Source organism: Mus musculus, chromosome 11 (genome assembly GCF_000001635.26).
Source record: "Mus musculus strain C57BL/6J chromosome 11, GRCm38.p6 C57BL/6J".
Taxonomy (NCBI): domain Eukaryota; kingdom Metazoa; phylum Chordata; class Mammalia; order Rodentia; family Muridae; genus Mus; species Mus musculus.
In genome coordinates this window covers 116470370-116496809 of record NC_000077.6, presented here as the reverse complement: position 1 = coordinate 116496809, position 26440 = coordinate 116470370, and the positions used below count along the sequence as shown (strand labels likewise).

Below are 26440 nucleotides of genomic sequence, written 5' to 3'. Positions count from 1 at the left end.
CTCTGAGAGCCGAGATGGCTCAGAGGCTAAGAGCATTGGCTCTCAACAGAGTTCTTAATAGAGGAGCAGGGTTCAATTCCTGGGATGTCTGACACCCTTTTCCGGTTTCCTTGGGCATCAGGTATGTGGTGCAGGGATATACCTGTGCAAAACACCCACATATGTAAAAAGTATAAAATAATTTTTAAAAAGAAAGTTGTCCTCTGATACCCCACCACCACCATGTACTATGGCACATGGGTGCAACACACACATACACACACACACTTAAAATTTTAAAAGAAAGATGAGTCTTCCAACATCAATTAATGTCATCAAGATAATCTGTCGCAGGCATGCTCAGAAGCACATCTTCTGTCAACATAAGGATTAACACACTGAGCGTGGTGGCGCACGCCTTTAATCCCAGCACTCGGGAGGCAGAGGCAGGAGGATTTCTGAGTTTGAGGCCAGCCTGGTCTACAGAGTGAGTTCCAGGACAGCCAGGGCTACACAGAGAGACCCTGTCTCAGGGGGGGAGGGGGGGTGCGGGGGCGGGGGATGGGGAAACAAACAAAAAAAAAAACCCTCTCTCTGTTTTGTTTAAAACCTAACTGGCTGTAATTAGTGTTTCACAGTTGGGGAGCTTCCCATCTATGAGGTAGGAAGTGCTCCGCTGGTGGGGGGGCTGCCCGCCTGCCTGCAATCCAGCATTTATAGAAGATGAGAAGTACTGGGATTTCAAGGCCAGCCAGGATTCTCTCAGAAGAACAAGAACACGAGAGAGAGAGAGAGAGAGAGAGAGAGAGAGAGAGAGAGAGAGAGAGAGAGACAGAGACAGAGACAGAGACCAGATTCCACTGTGCAGTGAGAGGAAGGTTTGGTTGTTTGTTTTTTGGTTTTTTACTTCTTTTCTTTTTTTTTTTTTTTAAGATTCATTTATTGATTATATGTAAGTACACTGTAGCTGTCCTCAGACACCCCAGAAGAGGGAGTCAGATCTCGTTACGGATGGTTGTGAGCCACCATGTGGTTGCTGGGATTTGAACTCTGGACCTTCGGAAGAGCAGTTGGGTGCTCTTACCCACTGAGCCATCTCGCCAGCCCTACTTATTTTCAAGACAAGGTTTCTCTGTGTAGCCCTGGCTGTCCTGAAACTCACTTTGTGGACCAGGTTGGCCTCGAACTCAGAGGTGTGCAAGCCTCTGCCTCAGGCCTGTGCCACCCTGCCTTTAAAACGAGTCATTTCAAAGCTAGCACAGCCGAATAGCATCTCCTCCCGTTCGTTGCCGTATTTTGATCTGGCCTCATTGGGAGCTCCTTTTCCTACCCAGGTCCCTAGCATGCTTCTGCCAGTTGGGAGGGTGGGGATCCTGATGCAGCAGCTCGGGACAGACAATGACTCCCATATATTTTACTGGAGATTAAATCTGACTTCAAGTCCCCACAAGCCAGGATTTGTGCTTAAAAGAGTCCCAGGGTGGGCTGTGGAGATGGCTCAGCGATGAACAGCTAGGCTCACAACCAAAAAAGAGTCCCATGGCTTCCTCATTTCCTGAGTCTCAGGCATAGCCTCTGGTCCTCCATCTTTTTGAGAGGCCCCAGGCAGTGAGTGGCTATACCACCAGCTTGCCGGTCTGCATCATCCTCACAGCTAGGAAAGACTCCCCTCTCACCAGAGCTGGGGCACTCAGGGGCATTCCAGCTTCTCATCTTTGTGAAGTGAGGCCTTGGTTCGATAATAAAAACCTCTTAAGGGACTCTCAGGTCCCCAGGATGTGTCCCTGTGTGCCCTCTCTGTCTTGAGGCCACGTGCAGGAAAGTAAGACTCAGCTTCCTTCTAAATAAGGTCATTTCGCCCTCTGTTTCTGCAGCGTTATATATACTACTCTCAAGTCTTCCAGTCTCCCATGATGCTTTGAAAAGGAAATGTTGATGGCTGCCAAGTGTCCCAGGGTCTGAGTTGATCATTATTTATTTACGTAGCCAATCCTGTTCTCTTGGGGCACTCAGGGATGCGGCTAGATTCCTCAATGGCTGATTTGAGCAGCTGTTCCCCCGACCTGAGAGCCTATCTGGAGATTAAGACACAAGCTGTTCAGTTTACTTCTCTTCCCAGGGAAGACCTTGTAACGGTGCCATGTGAGTGGGTGGTGCCGGGGGAGGGGGGAACAGCAAAGCACAGCTATGAAAGGGTTGAGATGACACAGCTGCTAAAACCACTCTCTGCCAAGCCGGGCTACCAGAACTCCGTCCCCAGGACTCACGTGGTGGAAGAAAACAACTGCTGTAAGTTTAACTCTGACCTCCGTTTTTTTGGGGGTGGGGGGTGGGAGGAAGTCTCACTGTGTTATCTAGGATAGCCTCGAACTCATAGAGATCTGTCTGCCTATGCCTCCTGAGTACTGGGATTAAAGATGTATACCACCATACATGGCCATCTTACCTGGTTCTTGAAGCTGGAAGTCCCGTGGGGGAACCAGCATGGCTGGTTCTGGTGAAGGGGTCTCTCTCTCTCTCTCTCTCTCTCTCTCTCTCTCTCTCTCAGGGGCAGGCAGCTGACTATATACAATGTCCTCACATTGGGAAGAAATAGGGCACTACTCTGGTGTCTTTTCCTCTTTTCAGTGATGCCCCCTTGTTGGGACTCCACCTTCATCTATTCCCAACTACTCCCCAAAGCCTAAAGCCATGGCCTGGGGGTCAGGCTTCAACCCTGAACCGAGGACAAAGAGCTCAGTCTGTGACAATGACCACCAGGCAGCCTGAGGCTTCTGGGGCTGCTGAAAGGCCTATCCTGGTGCTGAGCAGGTTAGTGACCAGTAGGGGGCGTGTCAGGACGACCAGCTGCTCTCTTCTCTGGGGAATTGAGCAACAACTACCATAGAGATGGGGTTTCCTCAATTGAATCTAGGCTGACCCTGGGATGGAGTTTTGGTTTTTGGTGTTGTTTTTTGTTTGATTGGTTTAGTTTTTCAAGACAGGGTTCCTGTGTGTACCTCTGGCTGTCCTGGAACTCGCTCTGCTCTGTAGAGTGGGCTGGTATCTAACTCATAGATCCCTCCTACCTCTGGTGGGATTAAAGGAGCGTGTCACCACCGCCCGGCAAGATGGAGTTTTGTTAATGGGATGTCAGGGAGGGTCATCATCTGGGTCATGTGTCCCCTTGTTCCTTGTCGAAGGGGAAGGGAGGATGGTAGGACTACATTCAGACAGCTACTCACTGGGTCCCTGGGAGCCTACTTCTCTGCTCCCGGAGACCAAAAAAAAAAAAAGGAAGGAAGGAAGAAAGAAAAGAAGTGGCATGCACATGCCCTGAAACCCTGTCTTGTATCATGGACCCTCGTGCTGCAGTTTATCCTTGGCCTTCTCTGATAAGACTCCTGTTTCCAAATTACTTTATTACAAAGAGGTAAGAGGACAGTGGGTGGGGAGATAGGGAACTTGGCTCGGTTGGTAAAGAGTTTGCTTGATCACACTAAGCCCTGGAGTCAATCCCCAGCCAAACATAACATGGGTGTGTGTGGTGATGCCGGCTTTTAATCGCAGCACTTGGGATGTGGAGGTAGGAGGATCAGAGTTCAAAACCATCCTCAGTTACATAGGTCACTGTTGACTCCTCCCCTCCCCACCCACACTCGGAGGAGGAGGAGGAGGAGGAGGAGGAAGAGTGGGAGAGGGGAAGGAGGAAGAGGAGGAGGAGAAGGAGAAGGAGGAGGGGAAGGAAAAGAAGAAAAGAAGAAGGAGGAGGAGGAGGAGGAAGAGGAAGGAAGAAGAAGAAGAAAGACACAGACACCTACAGAACTAATTACTTACTGTTGAGTAGAAAGCCTTACACCCCTTGAAAAATCTATATAGATTTTGGCCTAAGAATAAAGGCAAATGGTTTGCTTTTTCTATAGGAAAGTTAGTTTTTATTCCAAAAGCAATGGAGAGCCACAGATTTATTAGGGAGTGGGGTGGAGGAGCTCAGGCTGGCTGATGTGTGCAGGGATTGCAAAGTTCACACCTGCTTAAGTGTCACAGTTAGCATCTGAATCCCCATGGGATGCTCCCATCAGTATGGGATACTCCCATCAGTATGGGATGCTCCCATCAGTATGAGATGCTCCTCCCATCAGTATGGCATGCTGCCATCAGTATGGGATGCTCCCATCCATATGGGATGCTCCTCCCATCAGTATGGTATGCTGCCATCAGTTTGGGATACTCCCATCAGTATGAGATGCTCCTCCCATCAATAAGTGCTGGAGGTCTGAGACAAGGGGAGATGACTGTGGACGGCTCTCACTAAGGAGCCCTTGGTAGCCCTAGTCAGACACTTGTGAACGGGCGAACAGATTGGAAGGAGCCCTTGTTGCTTTGATTTTTTTCAAAACCTACTTTTCATGATGGTTCTTAAATGCTTCAGCGTCCCCTCTAGCCCACCACCCACCTGAGGCAGTGGAAAAGGAAGGTTACTAGGATACGGGGGAAGTGGACCTGTTTAGAAATGGTTCTCTGCAGCGATTTCAATCTCCAGCTGACTTTCCAAAGAAAATTGAAGTTTCCACTTCAAGCTCTTACCATATACTTCTGATATTAAGATATTCCATTTTGGCTGTGACCGGAAGCAATGGACCCAGTCGATTTTGGATTAAAACTGGCAAAACCAGGAACTTAAATACATCATTTCCCCTTTCATATTTCCTCAGGTATGTGTCATAGTATAAGATCATATGTGTTGGGGGCCAGAAATCGCCTCACAAGCCACACAAACACCAATCTCAGTCAGACAGGGATAGTTTATTGAGCAGGTGCCCCAGGACTGGGTGACGAGGGTCATGGTCCAGATTCAGGTTGCCAAGGTCATGAATGTGTTTTGTAAGTCCCTTCCTTGCATAAGATATGTATCAGCAATTGGTGATTCCGTGCAAGACACTGAAGCTTCACCCTTTTATGGTGGTCCCTGGTGTCTGGCCCTTGAATAACACTGAGAGAATAGGAAGACTGAAGAGGGTACCTGCCATGTGCTACTTAAAGAGCAGGAAGGGAAAAGGCCTAGCGAAACAGGTTATGAGGTGAGGCCAGAGAGCTTATCGGCCCTTCCTGATTAGGTCTAGTGTAATCAACCTTGGGGCTCACAATCTGAGTCCAAGTCAGGTCTGGCCACCTTCTTCAATATGTTAATTAAAATTGCAACTTGGGCACGGGAGGGATGGCTCAGCAGTTAAGAGCACTGGCTGCTGTTCCTGAAGACCCAGCAGCCCACAACTGACTCCAAACTACAGTTCCAGAGAATCTGACACCCTCTTCTGGCCTTTGCAGGCACTGTGTATGCACGGTGCACAGACACAGAAAGACTCAATGTTCAGGCAGATTTCTGAGTTCGAGTCCAGCCTGGTCTACACAGCGAGTTCCAGGACAGCCAGGGCTACACAGAGAAACCCTGACTCGAAAAGCCAAATTAAATTAAATTAAATTAAATTAAATTAAAATTAAAATTAAAAGTCGAACTGAAAACAGAAAGCAGAAAAGGGAGATTTATTAAACCTAGCAACATCGGTAAGAGGAACAGAGGAATCCAGAGAAGTCCACAAGTCTGTCCTCCGTCCAGAAGTGAGATAAAAATGTAAGCAGAAGGCCGAGGATTTGCCACCTAAGCCGTCCCTTCCAGGGCAAGGTCCCGACCATCATTGAGACGCCCTTGCATGGGCTTCAACCTCAGCCTGTAAGGTGGTCTGAGAAGTCTCTGGAGCTCTGTGAAAGCTGTTTTTGGGAGTCACGTTTTTTTTTCTCCCAGCATGACATTCCTGAGGTGGGTGGGGGAAGATCTTTACTTCTTTGGGGGTCCGTTTTTCAAACAGTCTGATAGATCGAGAGGCTCAAATGTCTCTTTGGAACGACTTCATCTATTTACACAAAAGTAAATGAACACACGCGCCTTCTGTATTTGCACAAGGCGAACTCATGCGGGCAGAGCGGCTGGCTGGGGTTGAGGGGGACGGGTGGGAGAACTGAGAACAACAACGGGCAGGAGTGCAACCTTGCCTCACGTGCAGACACAGATATAACGTCTAGGGAAGGCCTCCACGTCCAGATTCTGGAGCAGTTAGTTTAAGTGCCCGCAAAAGGGAAAGGGCCGGCTGTCCCTTTTCAAATAAATCCCAGCCTGCGCAAGCGTGGAGGGGAGCGCCGGAGGCTCGTTCATCATAGAGGCGTGAGGCTAGATTGTCTCCGGTCCCTGGGCGGACATCTTAGTTCCTGGCAGTAAATTTGAAAACATTTATAAGTACCACTAAACATGGCTGCACCTCCCAGAATAGTGGACATTAAAATACCTGTCCCCGGAGACTCAAACTCAGGCGAACACGCGAGTCAGCGGCGCCTGTGTCAGAACAGGCTCTCCATGCCATGCCCACCTCCCTGCCCTTTTCCGAGATGGCGGCGGGGGCGGACGCTCTAGCTGCTCGACTCGGTGTCGCGGAGGGGCGCGGCCTGCCGCGGGGTCCGAAGGAGGCTGCGGCGCTCGGCTGCGCCTTCGGTGCGGCTTGGAGATCCGGACGCATCTGTGTCGCGCCTCGTCCCTCTGCGGCCCCGCGCGGACCGCTGTAGCCGCGCCTCGGGCCGGAGGATGCCCAGGAAGCTGCTGCTGCTGCCCCCGCTGTCCGCGTGCTCTGCTCTGCGTGTCCCGCGGGCTCGGCCCGCCGCCTCGCCGGCCATGAACGCAGCCCGCACCGGCTACCGAGTCTTCTCGGCCAACTCCACGGCCGCCTGCACGGAACTGGCCAAGCGCATCACTGAGTAAGCGAGGTGGTCCCCGGGGTGGCCCTAGCCCCTCTCCCCGTCACCTCCACCTTTGCACCCGGGAGCAGCAGGTTTGGGCCGACTCCCCAACCCCGTCCCAGGGCCGCGGCGCACTCTTAACCCTAGAGAGGTTTCCTGCGCTTGCCCTGAATCTGACCATCGCCATTTCCAGGCGTCCCTAAAGCGACAGGCGATGTGGGTCCATCCTAGACCGAAGGGTTAGGACAGTCAGGGAGAAGGGAACTCAGAAGTACTTCGGGCTGGGCGGGGGGAGAGCCGCGATTACAAGTGTGTAGGATCAGTTGTACAAAAAAGTGTTTGCTTAGGGGTGTGTGCGTGTGTTAACCACTGACCTCAGGGGACCGTGGGGGCCCTGAGATGTCTTTCCAGGCTTGTTTGTTGTTACCGATGCTGGATGGATGAAGGACGTGATTTTTTTTTTTTTTTTTAAACCTTACTTACAAACTGTGGGTGCTTCTATGGGGAAGGGATGGGAGCGTGAGCCTGAACTTTGCGGAAATCATGGAGAAGAATCCTGCAGAGCAGAGCCTCCCGGTGCCCTGCTGATAATAACCGGTCTACTTAAAGGCCCCTTTTCAATTTTGGAGAAAACTAGAGCCCTGGTATAAAGAGCCTTAAGGGCCCTTTGTGAAATAAGCTTTTTAGTAATATGTATCGTTTCTCTTCTCCTTTATGGGACAGAGCTTTATCGTAGCTCCTGCTGGCCTGGAACTTAGTGAATGGATGAGGCTTGCACTCTCAAGAGTTCAAGCCGGGAGATCTGCCTGCTTCTGCCGCGGGAACACCACACCCATCATGGGCTTTGGTTTCTGAGATAAGGTCTTATGACCCTGGTCACACTCTAAATGGTGTGATATTTCTGGCCTTGGCCTTTCCGATGCTGGCAGTTCAGGTGCGCACTTGGACTCCCTGGCGTAAATGACTTGACTTTGAACATTTAAAGTCATTTTCATATTTCAAAAGTTCTTAGCTCCACCTGTTTTATTATCAGTTGGACTTTGAAGTGGGTTTAGGAGATATGTACAGGGAGACAGTCAGTCTCTCCGGTTTCTGTTTCTTTTCATGATTTATTTATCGTGTATACAATGTTCTGTCTGCATGTGTGCCTGAAGGCCAGAAGGGGGCGCCAGATCTCATTACAGATGGTCGTGAGCCACCGTGTGGGTGCTGGGAATTGAACTCTGGACCCCTAGAAGAGTAGCCAGTGCTCTTAACTGCTGAGTCATCTCTCCAGCCCCTGATTATTTGTCTTGTCCAGGCCAAGGATCCCTTTAAACATGAAAGTTGAGCTTGTTTGTATTGGGTCACACTTATCACACGTGACCTTGCCTTGAGAAAGCTCCACTTTAAAAATTAGTGGTTTTGGGCTGGAGAGATGGCTCAGCAGTTAAGATTACTGACTGCTCTTCCAGAGGTCCTGAGTTCAATTCCCAGCAACCACATGGTGGCTCACAACCACCTGTAATGAGATCTGATGCCCTCTTCTGATGTGTCTGAAGACAAACAACTACTGTGTACTCACATATAAATAAAACAAAGAAAAAAGATTAGTGGTTTTGCCTTTTGTTATGCTAATTCCAGTAAGCTTTGTAGACCAGGATAGATAGCCTTGCAGAGATCCTCCTGCCTCTGCCTCCCAAGAGCTGGGATTAAAGGCTTGAGACACTCCTGGCTTTTTTTTTTTTTTTTAAGTTTGGTCTTGCTAGTAGTCCTGGCTGGCCTGTTACTCACTATGTATCCCAGACTGGTCCTCACCTTACAGCAATCCTCCTGCCTCAGCTTCCAGAATGCTGGCTTAGTTAGTTGCATGCTCTTACCATCTTTTTTTGTTTTGTTTTGTTTTTGTGTAATAGGCGTCTTGGTGCTGAATTGGGGAAATCTGTTGTATATCAGGAGACCAATGGAGGTAAGTTAAAAAGTTGATTTTTTTTTTTAAGTTTGGGATGTGTTGTTATTGTTGCAGCAGCTACTGCAGTATCTCATGTAGCCTGGGCTGGCTTAACCTCTGAATCCTCCTGCTTTGCCGCTAGTGTTGGGATGACAAGCAGTCTCCGCCACTTCTGACCCTTATTCCATTCATTCATTTATGATAGGCATTAACTATATAGTCCATCAAGGCCTCAAATTCCCCACCCCCTTCTTCTGTTTGCTCCGGCCCATAGGTTTTTTTGTTTCTCATTACGGATGGTTGTGAGCCACCATGTGGTTGCTGGGAATTGAACTCAGGACCTGCAGAAGAGCAGTCAGTGCTCTTAACCGCTGAGCCATCTCACCAGCCCAAGGTCTCAAACTCTTGATCATCGTGCTGGGAGCTGGGTCTCTCCTTCTACCCTGTGGGCTTCAAGGAGCCAAATGCAGGTCATCAGGCCTCGTAGCAAGTATCTTCACCCTCTGTGCCATCTTGCTGGACCAGTCCCTTCAGCCTCTCATGTCCTGGGATTGTGGGCATGTACTCTCATGCCCAGCTGATAGCTTTCTTTTTTTGGTTTGTTGAGACAGGGTTTCTCTGTGTAGCCCTGGCTGTCCTGGAACTCACTCTGTAGACCTGTCTGGCCTCAAACTCAGAAATCCGCCTGCCTCTGCCTCCCAAGTGCTGGGATTAAAGGCGTGCGTGCACCACCACCCGCCCGGCTGCATTTTTTTTTTTTAAAGCATGCTTTTGCTTTGTTTCCTTGGATGCACGAGAACTCACCGCCCTAGCTTAGAACTTGCCCTGCCTTGGAGCCCGGTGGCACCATCACCTCCACGGTTGGCGTGCTTTTACAAGCAGACAGGACTCCAGTTTTGCTGTGTTACTTGTGCAGTGGGTGTGCGTTGTGCATGCAGGTGTGGGGCTCAGAGGACAGCCTTAGGGCATCGGTGCTGTTTTATTGAAGCAGGGTCTCATTGTTTCTGCTGCTCTGCAGAGAACGTACGGCAGGAGGGCTGGGGGTGTAGCTAGGAGGCTGTGTGTGTGTGTCTGTGTGTGTGTCTGTGAACGCAGAAATGTTTTCTTCAAGCATTAGAGGTCTGCGTCCTCTGCTCCCCTTCTTTAGATTTTCCGCCCTGACGCACATACCCTGTGATAACAAGTAAAGGAGAGATCTGTAGAACGTTTGTCTTTTCTTCTGTTTGGTGAATAAGTCTTAAACTTGCCGGGCAGTGGTGGCACAGGCACGCCTTTAATCCCAGCACTTGGGAGGCAGAGGCAGGTGGATTTCTGAGTTCGAGGCCAGCCTGGTCTACAGAGTGAGTTACAGGACAGCCAGAGCTACACAGAGAAACCCTGTCTCGAAAAAACAAAACAAACAAACAAACAAAAAAGGCTTTTCTCAATCAGTGATCAAGGGTGGGAGGGCCCCCAACCTCCTTTATGGGCGGAGCCATCCCTGGGCTGATGGCTCTGGGTTCTATAAGAAAGCAGGCTGAGCAAGCCAGTAAGCAGTGCCCTCCATGGCTGCTGCATCAGTTCCAGCCTCCCGGTTCCTGCCCTGTGTGAGTTCCTGTCCTGCTTCTCTCAGTGATGAACAGCGATGTGGAAGTATAAGCTGAATGAACCCTTTTCCTCCCCAACTTGTTTTTTGGTCGTGGTGTTTATCATTGCAGCAGTAGAAACCCTAAGACACAACCTTAGCAGCTTTTTTCTCTTAAGATTTAGTTTTCATTCATTTATTTATGTGTGTCACGTGTGGGGGCCTCCAAAGAGGTCAGGAGAGAGTATCGGCTGTCAGTGTGGGAGCTGCAGTCGGGGCGATGGAAGTGATGTGATGATGGCTCTCCTGTCCATCACTGCAGCAGCGCTCAGCATCCCTGGAACTGAGGCAGGGGCAGAGTCCAAGTGTCAGCGGCCTCCTGTCCAGCCCATCCTGACAGGGATGCTAAGATTCAAGTTCTCTTTACAGCAGACCCTGTCTTCCGTGCCATTTTGGAAATGTTCGACACATTTGTTGGTTTTGTCTTACCCCAGCCTTAACCACTCTGTGTACCCGAGTTCTAGTTATGATTACACCAGCTGAGGCTGCTTGGCTCCCTCTTCACCCAGCTGCTGTGTGTTTACTGCACCATCCGCTGTTTCCTTAAAAATTAACACTGTTTTTTTTCTCCTTCAGAAACAAGAGTTGAAATCAAAGAATCTGTTCGTGGCCAAGATATTTTCATTATACAGACAATACCCAGGTAAGACTTGGCACCACTTCAGGTGTCCATTTTTCTCTGGGAAATCTCCCAATGTAAGTGGCTGTCTTTTCGTGTGACCGGTAATCCAGGGTTGATTTCTGTTGTTTTGTTCAAGGTCTGCCTGGGTACAGACCGAGTGAAGGCCAGGCTGGGTAGAGTAGTGAGGCTTGCCTCAGAAGTCAGGAAATGCCGAGCATGTACACACACTGTTAATCCTAACACTCCTGAGTGAGAGTTCGAGGCCAGCCTAGGCTACAGAGCAAGTTCCAGGCCAGCCTAGGCTACAGAGCAAGTTCCAGGCCAGCCAAGGCTGCACAAACTTGTCTTGAAAACAAACCAAAAAAAAAAAAAAAAAAAAAACCCTTGTTTTTTCTTTTACATCTATTCACTTATTGGAGTGTGTCATGTGTCATGTACATGTGTCATGTACATGGGAAGAAAGAGCAGCTGAGAGAGGTTAGCTGTCTAGTGCTGGTTCTACCATGAGACTTAGGAGTGGGTCTAACCCTCATCATCAGAATTGGCCTCGAGTGTCACCGAGCCAGCTCACTGGCCCTCTTCAATGGTTTTAAGATCCACTGTGAAAGTAAGAAAGAGGGTTGGAAAGATAGCTCAGTTAAGAACACTGACTGCTTCTCCCAGGAGGACCCAGGTTCAATTCCCAGCACCCGCATGGCAGCTCACAACTGTAGGCATAAGTTTTTTTGCAACCTACTTTTAATAAGGGTCCAAGCTCTCCTCTATCTAGCCCACCTCCTAGCAGAGGTAGTGGAAGAGAAAAGTTATTAGGATGTGGAGGAAGTGGACCTGGTCAGCCATAGTCCTTTGGGGGCGAGCTCGATCTTCCAGGGCAGCAGCTCAGTCCCATAGCAAACACCACATACGACTCAGCAGCTACAGTCCAGTCCTTTCAGCAAGCAGACACCAGGCAGCTGTAGTCCAGTCCTAAAGAAACTGCCTGGCTCACCAACTGGCCTGAGGCGAGGCTCCAGAAGCGGCAAGCTGCCGCGGGAACCTCATAAGCAACTAGTTCTTGGGTGAGTTACTCTTAATGGCGGGGTTATCACAAGTCGAGCTCAACGATGCTATGTAAGGTAAAACCAGTACATGCGAGTCTTTAGCAAAGAATAGCAAGGCTGACTGAGCAAACCAAACCAAGGCTCAGGGCCTGTCCGTCCCCCATTGTCTGTGGGGTCGTATTTATACTCGTTCATCAAGCGGTCTTTCACCTGTGTCTGCTTTAGCAAGATATCCTTTCCCTCTGTGCCCCAGCAAACCATGATTTGGCACAACTAACTTTCCAAAGAACTACAAGTTTCCGCTTCACACAACTCTAGTGTCTAGTTTTAAAATCGCTGTCACCTTTGCCCATGATCGGACCGCACTCTGGCCCCTCCCGGCTTCCCTTTTGTTTACCTGCCTTTGCCCTGGACTCTGAGGATAGAAGACACTCACACAGCTCGTTATTTTACAATTTGCCTTCTTGGCATAGTTGCTGAGTGCAGGTATTGCCTGCAGGAAAAGCTCTACCCTTACCAATTTAATGTCTCTCCTCCTGCCCTAAATGTAGTGGCTCGTCCCACCTAGCCCATGCCAGACATCCTTGACCACCCGTCTGAAGTAGAGGCCAAAGGCCCTGCCTTGCTTCTCCCATCCCCCGCCCCCAGAACCCCCCACCCCCCCATAGGCCTTACATGATTGTTGGTGTTTTTCCTTCTCCAAAGTATGGCAGAAAAGGTTCCCCCCCTCTCCCTCCCTCCCTTCCCCCTACCTCCCCTCTCTCGCTCCCCCCTCCTCCTTCTCTCTCTCTCTCTCTCTTCCGCCTAGCATTTGTACACAAGGCTCTGCTCACAGAAAGAGACTTACCGCACCTACACGTGTCCAGTGAGTCCACGTCCCCCTCCTCCGCTGCCTTCTTTACTGACAAATTAAGAAGCATTTGGGGAACAGCACGTTAGCATCAGAACCTCCCCTTACACACAATTGTCTGGAGATACAGGCAAAACACCAATGCATAGAAATAAAAATAATCAATTTTTTTTTTTTGTAAGTGAGAAAGAAGGCCATAGCTCAGTGGTGGAACACTTACCCAGAATGTCCCTAGCCCTGTCTAAGATAGAAGAGAAGAGCTGAGAATCCATGGACGTGACCTTTCTTTTTCCCCTCTAGCACTGGACAGGTACCTTGACAGACGCATGGGAAGCACCTCGCTGTCCCACTGGTCCGGTGTAGGTGTGATGAGTCCCTTTCTGTGAGCAGAGCCTGTGTTATTTTCTGACTGCTGGGTTTTGATGCTGCGCTATGCATTTTAAAGGAAGCCTCTTACTGTGTGTGCTTTGTATGTGTACCTAATATTGTCTGGTGTCCCTTTTGCCAGTCCCCAGCAGACTGCTGGCTTTGAACCTTACAGAATTAGCAGTAACCCACCCAGAAGTGTTTTCTTTTGTTTCCTTGCTTTTCTTACGCTGCCTCTGCCCAGAGATGCCTTCCCTCAGAAGCTCATGCATCTTGCTCACTCAGACCTTTGTCCAAACAGCATGTGATTAGAAGGCTTTTTTTTTTTTAAGATTTATTTTATTATTATATCTAAGTACACTGTAGCTGTCTTCAGACACACCAGAAGAGGGCATCAGATCTTATTAAGGATGGTTGTGGGCCACCATGTGGTTGCTGGGATTTGAACTCGACCTTTGGAAGAGCAGTCGGTGCTCTCTCTCCAGCCCCCCCCCCTTTTTTTTTTCTTTTTTTTTTTTTTCTTTTTTTTGGTTTTTCGAGACAGGGTTTCTCTGTGTAGCCCTGGCTGTCCTGGAACTCACTTTGTAGCACAGGCTGGCCTCGAACTCAGAAATCCGCCTGCCTCTGCCTCCCCAGTGCTGGGATTAAAGGCGAGTGCCACCACGCCCGGCTCCCCTGTGTCTTCTCAAAGTGCATTTTAAAATTCGTGTGCACACATACACCACAGCACATGTTTGAGGTTAGAGAATAACTTTAGGGAGTTGGGACTTTCTTCTTTGTCATGTGGGTCCTGGGGACTGAACTCAGGTCCTGAGGCACTTTACCCACATGGCCCCATTTCATATGGCTTTTAAGATGACAGGGTGGGGAGTAGGTGTGTTGTCATTGTGTGAGTGTCCTGCAGACAAGGGCTGGGCATGGCAATCCCAACACGTTGTCGTGTATGGAGGGAAGAGGACAGCGAGTCGGAGGCCTGCCCTGCCCACATCCGTACGGGGATGCGGGGTAGGAGAGAGAGCCCAGGGTAGGAGGGCTTGGCTTGTTCTTGCTGAGGACCTGAGTTAGCTTCCCACCCACATCCCTAACTCTAGGGCTCTGACACCCTCTTCTGACCTGCATGGTCACCAGGCACACATGTGGTGCAGGTTCATACATGCAAGCAGAGCACTCTAACACATACATGAATAATAGATAGTCTTTTAAAAAATACTATGTAGGGGACAGGATGGCTCAGGGAGAAAAGCTCCCTTCGCCAAACCTGACCGCGATCTCTAGAGCCAGCATGGGGGTCTCTACATGTGTGTTATAGTGTGTGTGTGGGGGGGGTCTGTACACACACAGTAGAAGATTTAAAAAACTAAGTGGAATCCACACAGGGCTAATCAGTAGTTGGGGTAGGGCGGAGTAAATCCTATCCATTACTGTGTCCCAGTGCTTGGCAGGTACAGGCAAATTCATATGGATATTGTGTCATATTTGCCTATCCCACATTAAGTTTTGTTTATTGAAATGGTAGGACAGTCAGAGCTGACTCTAACGCAGGGTAATTACCCTAAAGAAAGAAAAAACCCTGGTGAAAAATTAAGCTTGTTCTACTCATGCATGCAGTGACTGCAGAGCCAGCAAGAGGGACTGGAGCTTCTTCACCGCAGAGCCGAGGCTGCCAAGTCCTCTAAGCCCTGCTGGCCACAGAACACTGTCTGCGTCCAACTGTCACGACAAAGGCTCCATTCTCACGTTCCTGACCAATAGAGGCTGAGGGCTGGAGGGTGCTGAATTCTTTTTGTTTTGTCCTTGAGACAGGGTCTCCATAGCCCTGGCTACCTGGAGTTTGCTACGTGGACTAGACTGCCCTCAAACTCAAAGAAATGGACTTGTCTTTGCCTCTTGAGAGCTAGGATAAAAATGTGCATCACCATGCCTGACTGGGTGTTGAATTCTTTGGTATAGATTACTGGGAAGAGGAAAAAAAATGGAACGTAAAAATCTTTACGTAGGAAATCAGTAAATCCCGAAATCAGGACCTCTCAGAAGTCGCTTCTTACTGTCTAGCCCTTCCCTCAGTGGACTCTGCAGAAGCCATGCGTCAGGCAGTTGTGTATATTGTGCCAAATCGACTCTTGGTGTTGAGATGTGGGATGAGGCCACGCAGTGTTGGCAAGTGGGATGTAATCAATGCTCGTTTTACCCCAAGGCTGCCCAGGTTAAAGCTGTGTGATGTCTGCTATGGAGCCTGGGTGTTGACTTCATGTCACTCACCTGCTGTCCTTCAGGTGCTGTGTGTGCATCTGCCTTACCATTCACGTTCGCAGAGCACACCAGGGAGCGTGAGCCGCTGGGCGTGGCACTCCCACCGTAGCGTTTAAAGCATAAGTATAGGTCTGTTTTTGCATGAGGAACATTGCTACTTGATTGATGTCTGCTACTTGGCAGAGATGACTGTGGCAGGAGTGGCCCCAGTGTGTTCCAGCCTGCTCCTGGCATGGAGAATTCCCAGGTGCCTTGAGAGTGTGTGCTTGCTTTGGGTTGTTGACCAACATATGCCAACCTTGGGCATTGTCACTGTGGAAATCAAAGACAAAAGCTCTGGCGTACCCTAGAGAAAAGAAGTAACTGTCAAGGAAGGGACTCACCCAGGGTCCAGGGGGAGCACTGCAGTTGTGAAGATAAGCCCTAAGTCCGTCATCCCTGCCCTCTGAGGGACGGGTTTGTTTTGTGTTTCAGATTCATTATTGTGTGTGTGCAAGTGCCCTCAGACCACATAGGGCAATGGATCTTCTGGAAACCTCTATGCTGAAAACTGCACTTGGGTCTTCTGCTAGGACAGAAACACTCTTATTACTGCTGAGCTGAGCCAGAGACATGGTTTTTATTTCTTTGGGTTTTGTTTTTGCTTTGAAACAGGGTAGACCAGGATGGCCTCGAACTTAAGAGATTTGCCTGCCTCTGCCTCCTGAGTGCTGGGATTAAAGACATGTGCCACCACATCCAGGTTTCAGAGAGAGTTTTTGTTTGTTTGTTTGTTTGTTTGTTTGTTTCCGAGGCAGGGTTTCTCTGTGTAGCCCTGGCTGTCCTGGTACTCACTCTGTAGACCAGGCTGGCCTCGAACTCAGAAATCCGCCTGCCTCTGCCTCCCAAGTGCTGGGATTAAAGGCGTGCGCCACCACGCCCGGTCAGAACAGCCTCATTTGGTCTCGCTAGATGATGGTGATTTGCGCTCTTTCTTTAGCGTGGGTGGCCTCACTCCCACTTATCTGCTCTACAACTGCGCCTGGGAAGCCAGAGGGGAGGGTATATGAGAATGAGGGGCATCTGCCAGAGCGGTGGGGGCAAGAACTTGAGCTCTTCCAGAAAAATCCATCCCATTACCTCTGCAGAGAAGCATCTGTTCCCATAGGAACCACCTTCCTTCCTCAGATAGCTTTCAGGGTCGTGTTCCCTTCTCTGTCTTTCTCTGTTAGGAATGTTTCAGGCAAAGAAGGGATGAGGGGCTGTGAACTGTTCCAAGGCCTCCCCACTCCTTTCACCTTCCCCCCAGGAAGACAGAGTGCTTTCTCTCAACGCCAGCGGTGACCTGCATCTGCACCTCTGGCTGCATGCCAGCAAGTGTCACGTTACGGCTGCTGATGGACAGAGATGAGAAGGAGGGGTCATTGCTAGGGTTTGAGTGACCACTGTAGCTGACCCAGATAAAAGAGGAGCTGTTATACATACTTCCCCTGCCGAGTGGCGGAAGCTGAGGGCTCTGCGGTTGTTAGTGTTGGGAGTATATAGGTTTCACTCCAGAATACAAGTTTTTACTGTTTTAGAGATGTGAATACGGCTGTGATGGAGCTGCTGATCATGGCGTATGCACTGAAGACCGCCTGCGCCAGGAATATCATTGGCGTCATCCCCTACTTCCCCTACAGCAAGCAAAGCAAGATGCGCAAGAGGGGCTCCATTGTGTGCAAGCTCCTGGCATCCATGCTGGCGAAAGCTGGTGAGTGTGGGCAGAGGCCCTGGGTCCCAGCGCGATGGTCAGGCTCCTCCTCAAAGTCTCTCTACACGCTGTGCACTAAAGACATCTTGTTTCCTTTTACATGGTTTGGAAGGGTTGTATGGGCTGAGGTGACATTCTTCAGAGGTGTGACATCCTCTGTCTTTAGAGGGATCTGCTTCAGCGTCTTCTCTGATCTGTTTTTGTGTTCTTGTCATCTGTATTTTAAGTGACAGGCTTGTCGTTCTCGTGACCTCTGGAGCATCAGACCTGACTCGCTGTTTGTCTGAGTTAGGTGCATTGTTCAGAGCAAGAATTGGTCAGGATTTTTCTTTAAGAGCTTCTGGCAGTTCACGCTCCAGTCCCTGTGTAGAGCAGTGTGTGCGTCCTACCTAGCCTGTGGAGTTAGCATCAGCCAGTACCTGAGGTTTCTTTCCCGTGTGACATCTGTGAGAGTGCTGGTTCTCTGATCCACCAGATTGGTGACCTTTGAACTCCTGCAGTGTTTGTAGTGTCCCCTTTCTCTGCTCCGCTGACACACCATCTTTGCACTGGACGCTGAGCGTCTTGCACTTGGGCTGTGAGTCCCTCCTCTTCAGCTGCTCTGCTGCTAATCCTTTTTGAGGTAGCCATAGTCTGTAGCGATGGAGTTTATATTCTTTGATGTAGGCCCTCCTGTTTCAGCCCCGCTACCACTTCCCATTTACTCCCTGTTCATATTTCGGCTTCTGTCTGTCTGGCTTTCACTTTCACTGCGCAGACGGCAGTGCGAAGGCGCGAGCCACCCCCCCCCCCACTCCCGTCAGCTTCTTCATCCGTGGCTCCTGGGCATTAGGCTGGGCGCTCTACTCCATGCTGTGCCCTGAAGACTAACAGTAGCGTTTGTGCCCCTAGTTCACGGTGCCCCTGCCTTCAGTCTCCTGAGAGGAGCAGGGCTGGAGCATCTAGTTTGCATCCACTGTGGCCATTTACTTGTAGGGGAGAACTTTGTAATTTTTTGTTTTAAAATTTCAGGTTTAACTCACATTATCACTATGGACCTCCACCAAAAGGAAATACAAGGCTTTTTCAGCTTTCCCGTGGACAACCTTAGAGCCTCACCTTTCCTGCTTCAGTATATCCAGGAAGAAGTGAGGAGCCACCAGCCACCTCCCATGTCCTCAAAGAGATGCTATTTAGGTTTTCCCTGGCATCAGAGTTCAGTATGGAAAGGCACAGTTACCCAGGAGCTCTCGCTGAGGCCGAGCCCACCACGGCCGGATAGGCTCAGCGCTTAGTTATGGAGGGCCATGTTTTCGGAGACTTTAAAAGTTAAAAAGTACATTTCCTCCTAAGCACTTGATGCTTGTGGTTTCTAGAATGAAGCGTGTGATGTTTCTGGTATCTTGATGTAGCACAGCTTTCTCATCGATGAACTGATCATACGGGGATGTCCTCATGAGCTCCAGCGCATTGCTGGAAGAAAACCTGTATCCAGATTTAGGTGGTTTTTTTATTTTTAATAATGCTTCAGTATTTTTATTTTTCCTCCAAATCTAGATTCCAAATTACAGAAATGCAGTCATTGTAGCTAAGTCTCCTGATGCTGCAAAAAGGTAAATATGGCAAGCACTTCTCATCCCAGTGCGGCTGTGGCAAGAACTAGTGTGGGGATCCAGGGCCGTCCCAGTGTGGCCAGTAAGAAAGAGCGCATGGGTTCTCCTTTCCTGCCTCACTGTCAGGTCCACTCAGCAGCTTCATCTCCAGACATCACGGGTGCCTCGCACTGTGCTGCTCGGGCTGGAATTCTCCCAGTCTTCAGGGAGACAGTGACTGAGCACTTAGCAGTGATCTTATTGAAGACAGTGCGTCCTTTGTGTACACCGGGCTTTTTTCAGGCTCCCTTCATAGCTGAGGATGACCTGGAAATTCTGACCTTGCTGCCTTTCCTTCTGGAATGCTGCAATTAGGAGAGTCACTATGCCCTGTTTATATAGTGCTGGGAATCAAACCCACAACCCTACGCATGCCAGATGAGCACTCTACCAACTAAGCCACATCTCCAGTCTGCCCCTGATTTTTGAAACATTGTTTTGAACAAGGTTCTGGAAATAGCTTTAAGGAATACTGGGGAGAGAAACCCCAAATTATCGAGACTCCAACAGTAGCCCTTGAGGCGTTTATCTTCTGGCCTGGTTTATAGAAATGGTTCTTTGTGCCCCCTCAAAGACTGAATGCGGGTTCTGTCTTGTGATCACTAGAGCGGGGCCGTGGGCTGGGCCTTCTTCCCATCAGTGTCACCGTGGCCAACCATTGTCTTCTTCTCAGGGCTCAGTCCTATGCTGAAAGGCTCCGCCTGGGGCTGGCTGTGATCCACGGAGAAGCGCAGTGTACAGAGCTGGATATGGACGACGGTCGGCACTCCCCACCCATGGTCAAGAACGCCACGGTGCACCCAGGCCTGGAGCTGCCCTGTAAGATTGCACCACCTTTGCTTGTGAACAGGAGACAATTCCGAATCTGTGACTCTTGGTGTGAATTAGAGGCTCTTTGAGCTGTTTAGCGCTCTTTAAGTAATCGAGTGTATTGCCTTGGCTTCCCCATTCATAAAAGAGGAGTTAGGGGTTCCCTCACCCAGCACAGTTGGCTAGAGCGGCTTGTAAGTGTGAGTGTGTACCTTTAGTGCGCAGCTGTGTGTGACGGTGTGGAGCCCAGAGCCTTTGGTTGTACTTTGGTAATTGGCATGGCTTTGGGGTTTTGGCCATTAGGCCTCTTTACCATTTGTTTGTTTTAGTTGGGCAGGTCTTGGACCTGGTATCTGACTAAATTGCTGCTCTTACTCCAAATGGGTGAGCAGCTCACTTCCACAGACACTCTGGCACTGACGAGGGCTGTACACTGCAGAGAGGCCTAAGGGGTTTACAGAAAAGAGAGTACATCTGCCCCGGAAACGGTCACAGAGTAGCAGGGAGAAGTAGTTTTGCAGTTGATTTCGGGGCCACTGGCTCAAGTGTAGGTACTCCCCGTCTGTTAAAAGGAGTGTATAATATGCTTTTAGCTTTACTTGGATTTTTGCTTTTTGAGGTTTCATTATTTTACATTTTTTAGTGCTAGACACTGAATTTGGCTGTAAAAAGTACGGGTGTGCACTGCTGTCTTCAGTCTGTAGACAGAACAGTGGTGTATGCTTCCTGTGGCTTGAGCCTGGGCCGTGGGTCTCACCCTGGACTCCCCCAAGGACTGTCACCTAAGCTTCAGGCCTTATCACTCCCCAGGGTCCTGTAGAGCAAGATGAAAAACCTTTGTCTTTTTGTTTTGGGTTTTGGCCCAGGGCCTGGTCTGTGGCTGCACATTGCACATAGTTGGCGAGTCTGTAGCCTTATTTAATCCAGAGTGGCTCCTCTGTGCTTAGTCTCGATGACCTTGATCCAGAGGGCAGCACAAGCCAGTTATTTTGTAGATTGTCCCTTAATTGAGACTTGTTTATGTCCTCGTGCTTAGATGCAAATTTGCGTATTTGGCAGGAATGCCACAGGAAACACGTGATGTGTCCCGTTGCTGGAGCGGCTGATTTCGGCGTCTTGGTTAAAATGGTGTCTGGCGGCCTTCTTACTAGGACAGTTACCTTTTTTTCTCTTTGTCAGTCGTGTGCTGTGAATCCCCACCTCCCTCAGACTTAGCCTGTATGTATTGTTCTCACCAACTCAGTTAGAGTGTCCTGATTATTGGCAGATGGCCTCTTTTCTTTGCTGCTGCTGGATTTAAGACAATCTTGCTTTGCAGCCTGGGTTGGGCTTTTGAGATTCCCTAACCAGTTGCAGGGCAAGATTACTAACACACACCACCACGCTTGGGTCGGGGAGCACTCAGGTGCCTGCAGAGGCCAAAAGAGAGTGGCAGATTCCTTGTGGGCATTTGTGAGCTGTGTACTGTGGATGCTGGATCCACGACGGAGCAGCAAGCATCCTTAGCCGTCGAGCCATCTCCAGCCACCCATACCCCACTCACCTTTTTTTGTTTTTTTGGTTTTTTTTTGGTTTTTTAAGACAGGGTTTCTGTAGACCAGGCTGGCCTCGAACTCAGAAATCCGCCTGCCTCTGCCTCCCAAGTGCTGGGATTAAAGGAGTGTGCCACCACGCCCGGCCCACATGCCTTTTTAAGATGGTATCTAACTGTGTTGCCTACCTGGGCTCAGACTTTTGGACTGAAGTACACTTGTCTTGGCCTCCCTCGTTCCCTCATAGCTACAACTTCACACCACTTTACACAAGGAACCTGGAGCTAAGTTCTGTTGAGAGGACCTTGATATGTGCCCAGGCTGGCCTGAAATTCTCAATGCTCCTGCCGTCCCCTCTTGAATGCTAGGATTATCATCTGTCACCATGCCAGGCTGTCTAAATTCAAGAGATTGCCCTGATTCTGATGGGAAACAAAGACAGATATATTAAAATTGGACCAGAAAGTGGTGGTGGTGGGGGGGTTGTCTGTCTGTCTCATGTGGCCCAGGCTGGCCTCAGACTGGTTATATAACTAAAGGTTACTTAGAACTTCTGATCTGCTGCCTCATCTTCCTGAGTACTAGAGTCAGGATGGTGTTGCTGCTGCCATCCCAGTTTTATGTGGTGTTGGGGAATCAAACCAAGGAAGAAGCTTAGGCGCGCTGGGCAGGCCTGCTCCTGGCTGAGCTGTCCCCAGCCCTGGCTGGTCTGTGCTGTTGCTTGGAGAACAGTCTCTCATAGCCTATTGTCAGTTATTAATGGTTTTTTTTTTTTTTTTAAGATTTATTTATTACATGTAAGTACACTGTAGCTGTCTTCAGACACACCAGAAGAGGGCGTCAGATCTCGTTATAGATGGTTGTGAGCCACCATGTGGTTGCTGGGATTTGAACTCTGGACCTTCGGAAGAGCAATCAGGTGCTCTTACCCACTGAGCCATCTCACCAGCCCTATGAATGGGTTTATTAAGTATATAGCAAGCCGAAGTAAAAGGATAGGGAGGGAGGGAAAAATAGATAGATGATTGATTGATTGATTGATTGATTGATAATGAAGAGAGGAACCCTCTCTGCTGCACCCAAATAAGAACAGAGAGAAAAAAGGAACACAAGTGGGTGATCACATCATTAAATTGGGTGCCCACCCCACCCCGTCCAGCAGGAACCAGGGAAGCCTGAGTTCCGTTCCGATTGAGCCTCCCACCATAGTGGCTCCCTGCATCCCTCTCCCACTGTGTGCAAGGGGGGGGTGTGTGTGTGTCTCCTTCCTCCCCGTCACACAGTTGAGCAGAGTAGTGCATCCCCAGAACTTGGAGACCTTGTGGATACAAACATTCTTGCATTTGAAATATGGTATAAGGGGGACCAGGGGTGGAGACAGCCATGCTTCCAGAGAACTCTCAGTGAGTTCAAACAGCACAGGACAGTTTACCAGTATGATACACATTACAGTTGACTTGTACTTGAAATGGAACCCGAGACTTAGGGCGTCCCGTGCAAGCACTGTGTCCCTCTGTTACTCTCCAGCCGCCTTAGTGTGGATGTCTACGTGGTCAGTCCTTGAGCTCTCTGCTTTACGATGAATGAGAAGACGGTGATCTGGTCGTTACACCTTCAAGTCCTGGTTTCCAGGGAGATGTGTAGAGCAGATGTTTAAAACTAAGGCTGCAGTGTCTAAATCAGGTTCTTAAAAAATGAGCCTGGCCGGGCAGTGGTGGCCATGCCTTTAATCCCAGCACTCGGGAGGCAGAGGCAGGCGGATTTCTATTGGAGACCAGCCTGGTCTACAGAGTGAGTTCCAGGACAGACAGGGCTGGCTATACAGAGAAACCCTGTCTCGAAAAACCAAAAAAAGGGAAAAAAAGAAAGAAAAAAAAGTGAGCCTAGTGCCCCTTGATGGGACTGTCGGTCATGTGGGTTAGTAGGACAGCTTGTCTACAATTCTTTGTCCGCCTAGCCAGGACACAACGACAAGGCCTGCTCTCCTTATTGGGGAGGTTGTGGCTTCTCCCCTGCTCTGTTGTACGATTTTCCTACCTGTGCTGGGACAGCCCTGACACAGACCATCACAGTTGTTCAAATGTGGCCAGTTTCGCCTGAGAGAAGAGGTGGATGTTGAGAGTGACTGCATATTGTGATGGCTGCCGTGCAGACATAAACTATCTCATCTGTGTAGTTTACACTGGTTATGGAGCCAGATGGTACCGTTAATGTATGCCATGTAAAGTAAAATAGCCAATTTACCCTTTTGTGTGATCTTATTTATATTTTAGTTTTGTGTGCATGAACATTTGCCATCCATCTGTCTGTGCACCACATGGATGCCTGGTGCCCTTGGAGGTCAGAAGAGTGAATAGAATCCCCCGGAGCTGGAGTTTGTAAAGCACAACATGGGGGCTGGGAACAGAACCCAGGACCTCCATAAAAGCAACTTCTCTCCCTATAACTCCTACCTTTTATTCTCCCATAGTGTAGCTGCTAGAACATTTAAATGACTTTCTGTCTGAGCTTGCGTTTCTGTGAGCAGCTGGCTCCACCAGCTCTGGTTCTTGAGAGTCCTCTGAGAGGGACCTGTGTGTTAGGTTGGTCAGTGTGTGCTGGAGCATGCCGCCTGGGTGGTGGCTACAGTTCCCAACTAATTCATCTTGTGCTGTGTTTTGCTAGTAATGATGGCCAAAGAGAAGCCACCAATAACAGTGGTCGGAGACGTCGGGGGACGCATTGCGATTATAGTGGTATGGACCATGCGTCGTCATGTTCATGCACAGAGGTGACACTGCTGGCTGTCAGTGTGGGTCAGTGGTGGATTTCAGTGGATCCACCTGCCTTCCCTTACTCGGTCTCCTCTAAGAGAGTACCAAATTTACTTAATACTTAAATGGACAAAATTAACATATGTAAAAGCCTGGTACCTCCCACAGGAAGATTGAGCCCCATGGCCCTTCATCACTGGGATTCTGGGTCCCCTCAGACCAGCTCCCTTGATCATCCATACACTTCAGGACCATAAGACAAGCCTTTCCCATTGTCAGGGTGGGGGGTTAGAGGGTCACAGCAGCAGCAGTCCCTCTTGGGACAAAGTAAGTGGCTTGCTGGCTCTCTAGAACAAATCTGAGGGAGGGAAGCTGCCCTGGCAGTCATCATGAGGACTCCAGCTGCCGTGTCACACATACTGGACTAGATTGCCTCACTGCTCCAGCCACTCCTCCCACACAGTGCCTTGCTAGCTTGCAGTTCCGGAGTGCTCAGCTCTCAGCCATGGTTTCTAACAGGCTGACCCACGTGTGAGAGAAGAGCAGGGACTTGTGTCTTTCTCAGCTGGGGAGAGGTTGATTGTACCTGCCTCTACTTACAGGATGACATCATTGATGACGTGGAGAGCTTTGTTGCTGCTGCAGAGATCCTGAAAGAGAGAGGTGCTTACAAGATCTATGTCATGGCCACGCACGGCATCCTGTCTGCTGAAGCCCCCCGTCTGATTGAGGAGTCCCCCATTGATGAGGTTTGTCTCTGTAAGGGCTTGAGCCTGGCTGAGCTGCTGTGCTGACTCAGTTATGGTGCCTCATCTCTGGCTGGAGCACAGCTGCCTGAATGTTCTTTTTGCTTTCAACCTTGCTCAGGCAGATGGCTGGGTAGGAATTGGGATTTACATGAAAATTTGTTTCAGATCTTCATGTCATTAGAGTCACATGTGGTACCTGAATTCTTCCTTGAAAATAGTTGAGTGTCGTTGGGTCTGGGCAGTGCTAAGACAGAAGGTTTGAGCCCTGGATGCTTGGTTTGTAAAGTCTGTACTTTAGTACATGTGATTTTATGTTTGTAATCCAAGCAAATGAGACATGAATTACAGTTGTGCCCTATTCTAAGTTACATATCAAGACCCTGCCTCAAAATGAAAGCCAAAAAGCCAAGACTGGGGTGTAGCTCAGTGGTAGTGTGCTCACCTCGCCTGTGTAAAGCGTTCAGTCCCCAGTACCACTACAGAAACCCCTCTGCAGCAAAAGTTTTGTTTTGGGGCTTGGACTGTGGGCATTAAATTAAATGTTAGATAATGCTTTTCTGCATAGCCACTTCCTGGCTCACCTGCATAACTTTGTACTCTCTGTCGTCGCTTTGTAACTAGGTGGTGGTGACAAACACTGTCCCTCATGAACTTCAGAAACTACAGTGTCCCAAGATAAAGACTGTGGACATCAGCCTGATTCTTTCTGAGGCGATTCGGAGAATCCACAATGGAGAGTCTATGGCTTACCTCTTCCGGAACATCACAGTGGATGACTAGCTCAGAGCTGCCCTGACCTGCAGAGGCGGACAGACACAGCGGGGTGTCAGCCTGCAAATGGGCTGCAGTCAGGGAGTCTCTACCAGGCTGCTGGCTCCCTTCTCTCCCCATATTCAGAGTGCAGTACCTATCTGGAATGTGTTCTGCTGAATAAGCAGGCATCCAGTTGTAGGCTGGTAACACCTTCCAGTAAGACAAGAAGCCTGACCGCCCAAGACTGGGTGCATGGCACGGCCCTCCTGTCCCTGTCATCAGCCTTGCTCTTAGTGCTGAGCAGACCCTGACGGTTTGTTCACTGGTGTCTGCTCTGGGAAGGCAGCTGAGCCGCCCTGGCACTGGTGTGTGCAGTTGTCCTCTCCCTGCACAAGGTCAACTGAATCTGTCAGGGAGTCACTTTTCTTTCAGAAACTGCTGTGCCTGCTGCCATTAAACAAGGAAGTGTCCCTGCCTGCTTTCACTGAGCTAGTCAGATGAGAGAGTAGCACCCTGTCCCTCAGAACCGTGTCACTCGGAAGCTGCAAATAAAAGTTCCTTGTCTCCCTTGGGTCTTCAGTCGGCTGCTGAGCTCCCAGCTCCCTCCTAGACCGTGACAAGCCTGTCGGTGCTGTGCAAGAAACTGGGTTCAAAACGGGGGTCAGGTCCATGGCTTCAGCGGGCCACAGATGTGTCTCCCATGGCCTCCATTCCCTTCCTAAGCACTGTGGGCGCATCTGTGTGTGTGGATTGTGTGATTTGGACAGTTCTGGGGATTGGACCTAGGGCCTCCTGCATGCCGGGTAGGTGTTCCACCACTGAGCCTTGTCGCCAGTCCCTAAAAAGGTGAACTGAGTGGTCATCTTCCCTTGTGAGCTGTGGTGCTGTTAGTTGCATTGCTGAAGAGACTGCAGTTGCCGGCCATCACAACCCTAGTCTGCACTGTGGGAGGCCTTCTGCAAACACAGCAGAGCTTGGACCTTTGAGCCTGCTCCAGTTCAGAGCCAGGAGTCAGAGAAAAGGGCCATCCCAGGAAAGGAAGAGGACTTGCTAA

General features: G+C 49.7%; 1 protein-coding gene across 4 annotated transcripts; it reads left to right on the top strand.

The window, feature by feature from the left end:
• The first annotated feature begins 1896 nt into the window (after nucleotides 1-1896).
• Prpsap1 (phosphoribosyl pyrophosphate synthetase-associated protein 1) lies at nucleotides 1897-25994 on the top strand. 4 transcript variants are annotated; one of them, XM_006534018.3, is made up of 11 exons: nucleotides 1897-2268; nucleotides 2608-2790; nucleotides 8640-8692; nucleotides 10875-10941; nucleotides 16986-17158; nucleotides 18170-18285; nucleotides 18695-18750; nucleotides 19463-19608; nucleotides 23796-23866; nucleotides 24487-24633; nucleotides 25255-25959. In XM_006534018.3, the coding sequence occupies exons 2-11, from the start codon at nucleotides 2729-2731 to the stop codon at nucleotides 25411-25413; spliced, it is 1050 nt and encodes a 349-aa protein (XP_006534081.1). In that variant the 5' UTR covers nucleotides 1897-2268; nucleotides 2608-2728; the 3' UTR covers nucleotides 25414-25959. The 4 variants fall into 4 exon arrangements, with proteins under 4 accessions (XP_006534081.1, XP_011247498.1, XP_006534080.1 ...); XM_011249196.3 differs by having other exon boundaries at nucleotides 16971-17158; XM_006534017.4 differs by lacking the exons at nucleotides 1897-2268; nucleotides 2608-2790 and adding an exon at nucleotides 5493-6762 and having other exon boundaries at nucleotides 16971-17158.
• Nucleotides 25995-26440: the final 446 nt, after the last annotated feature.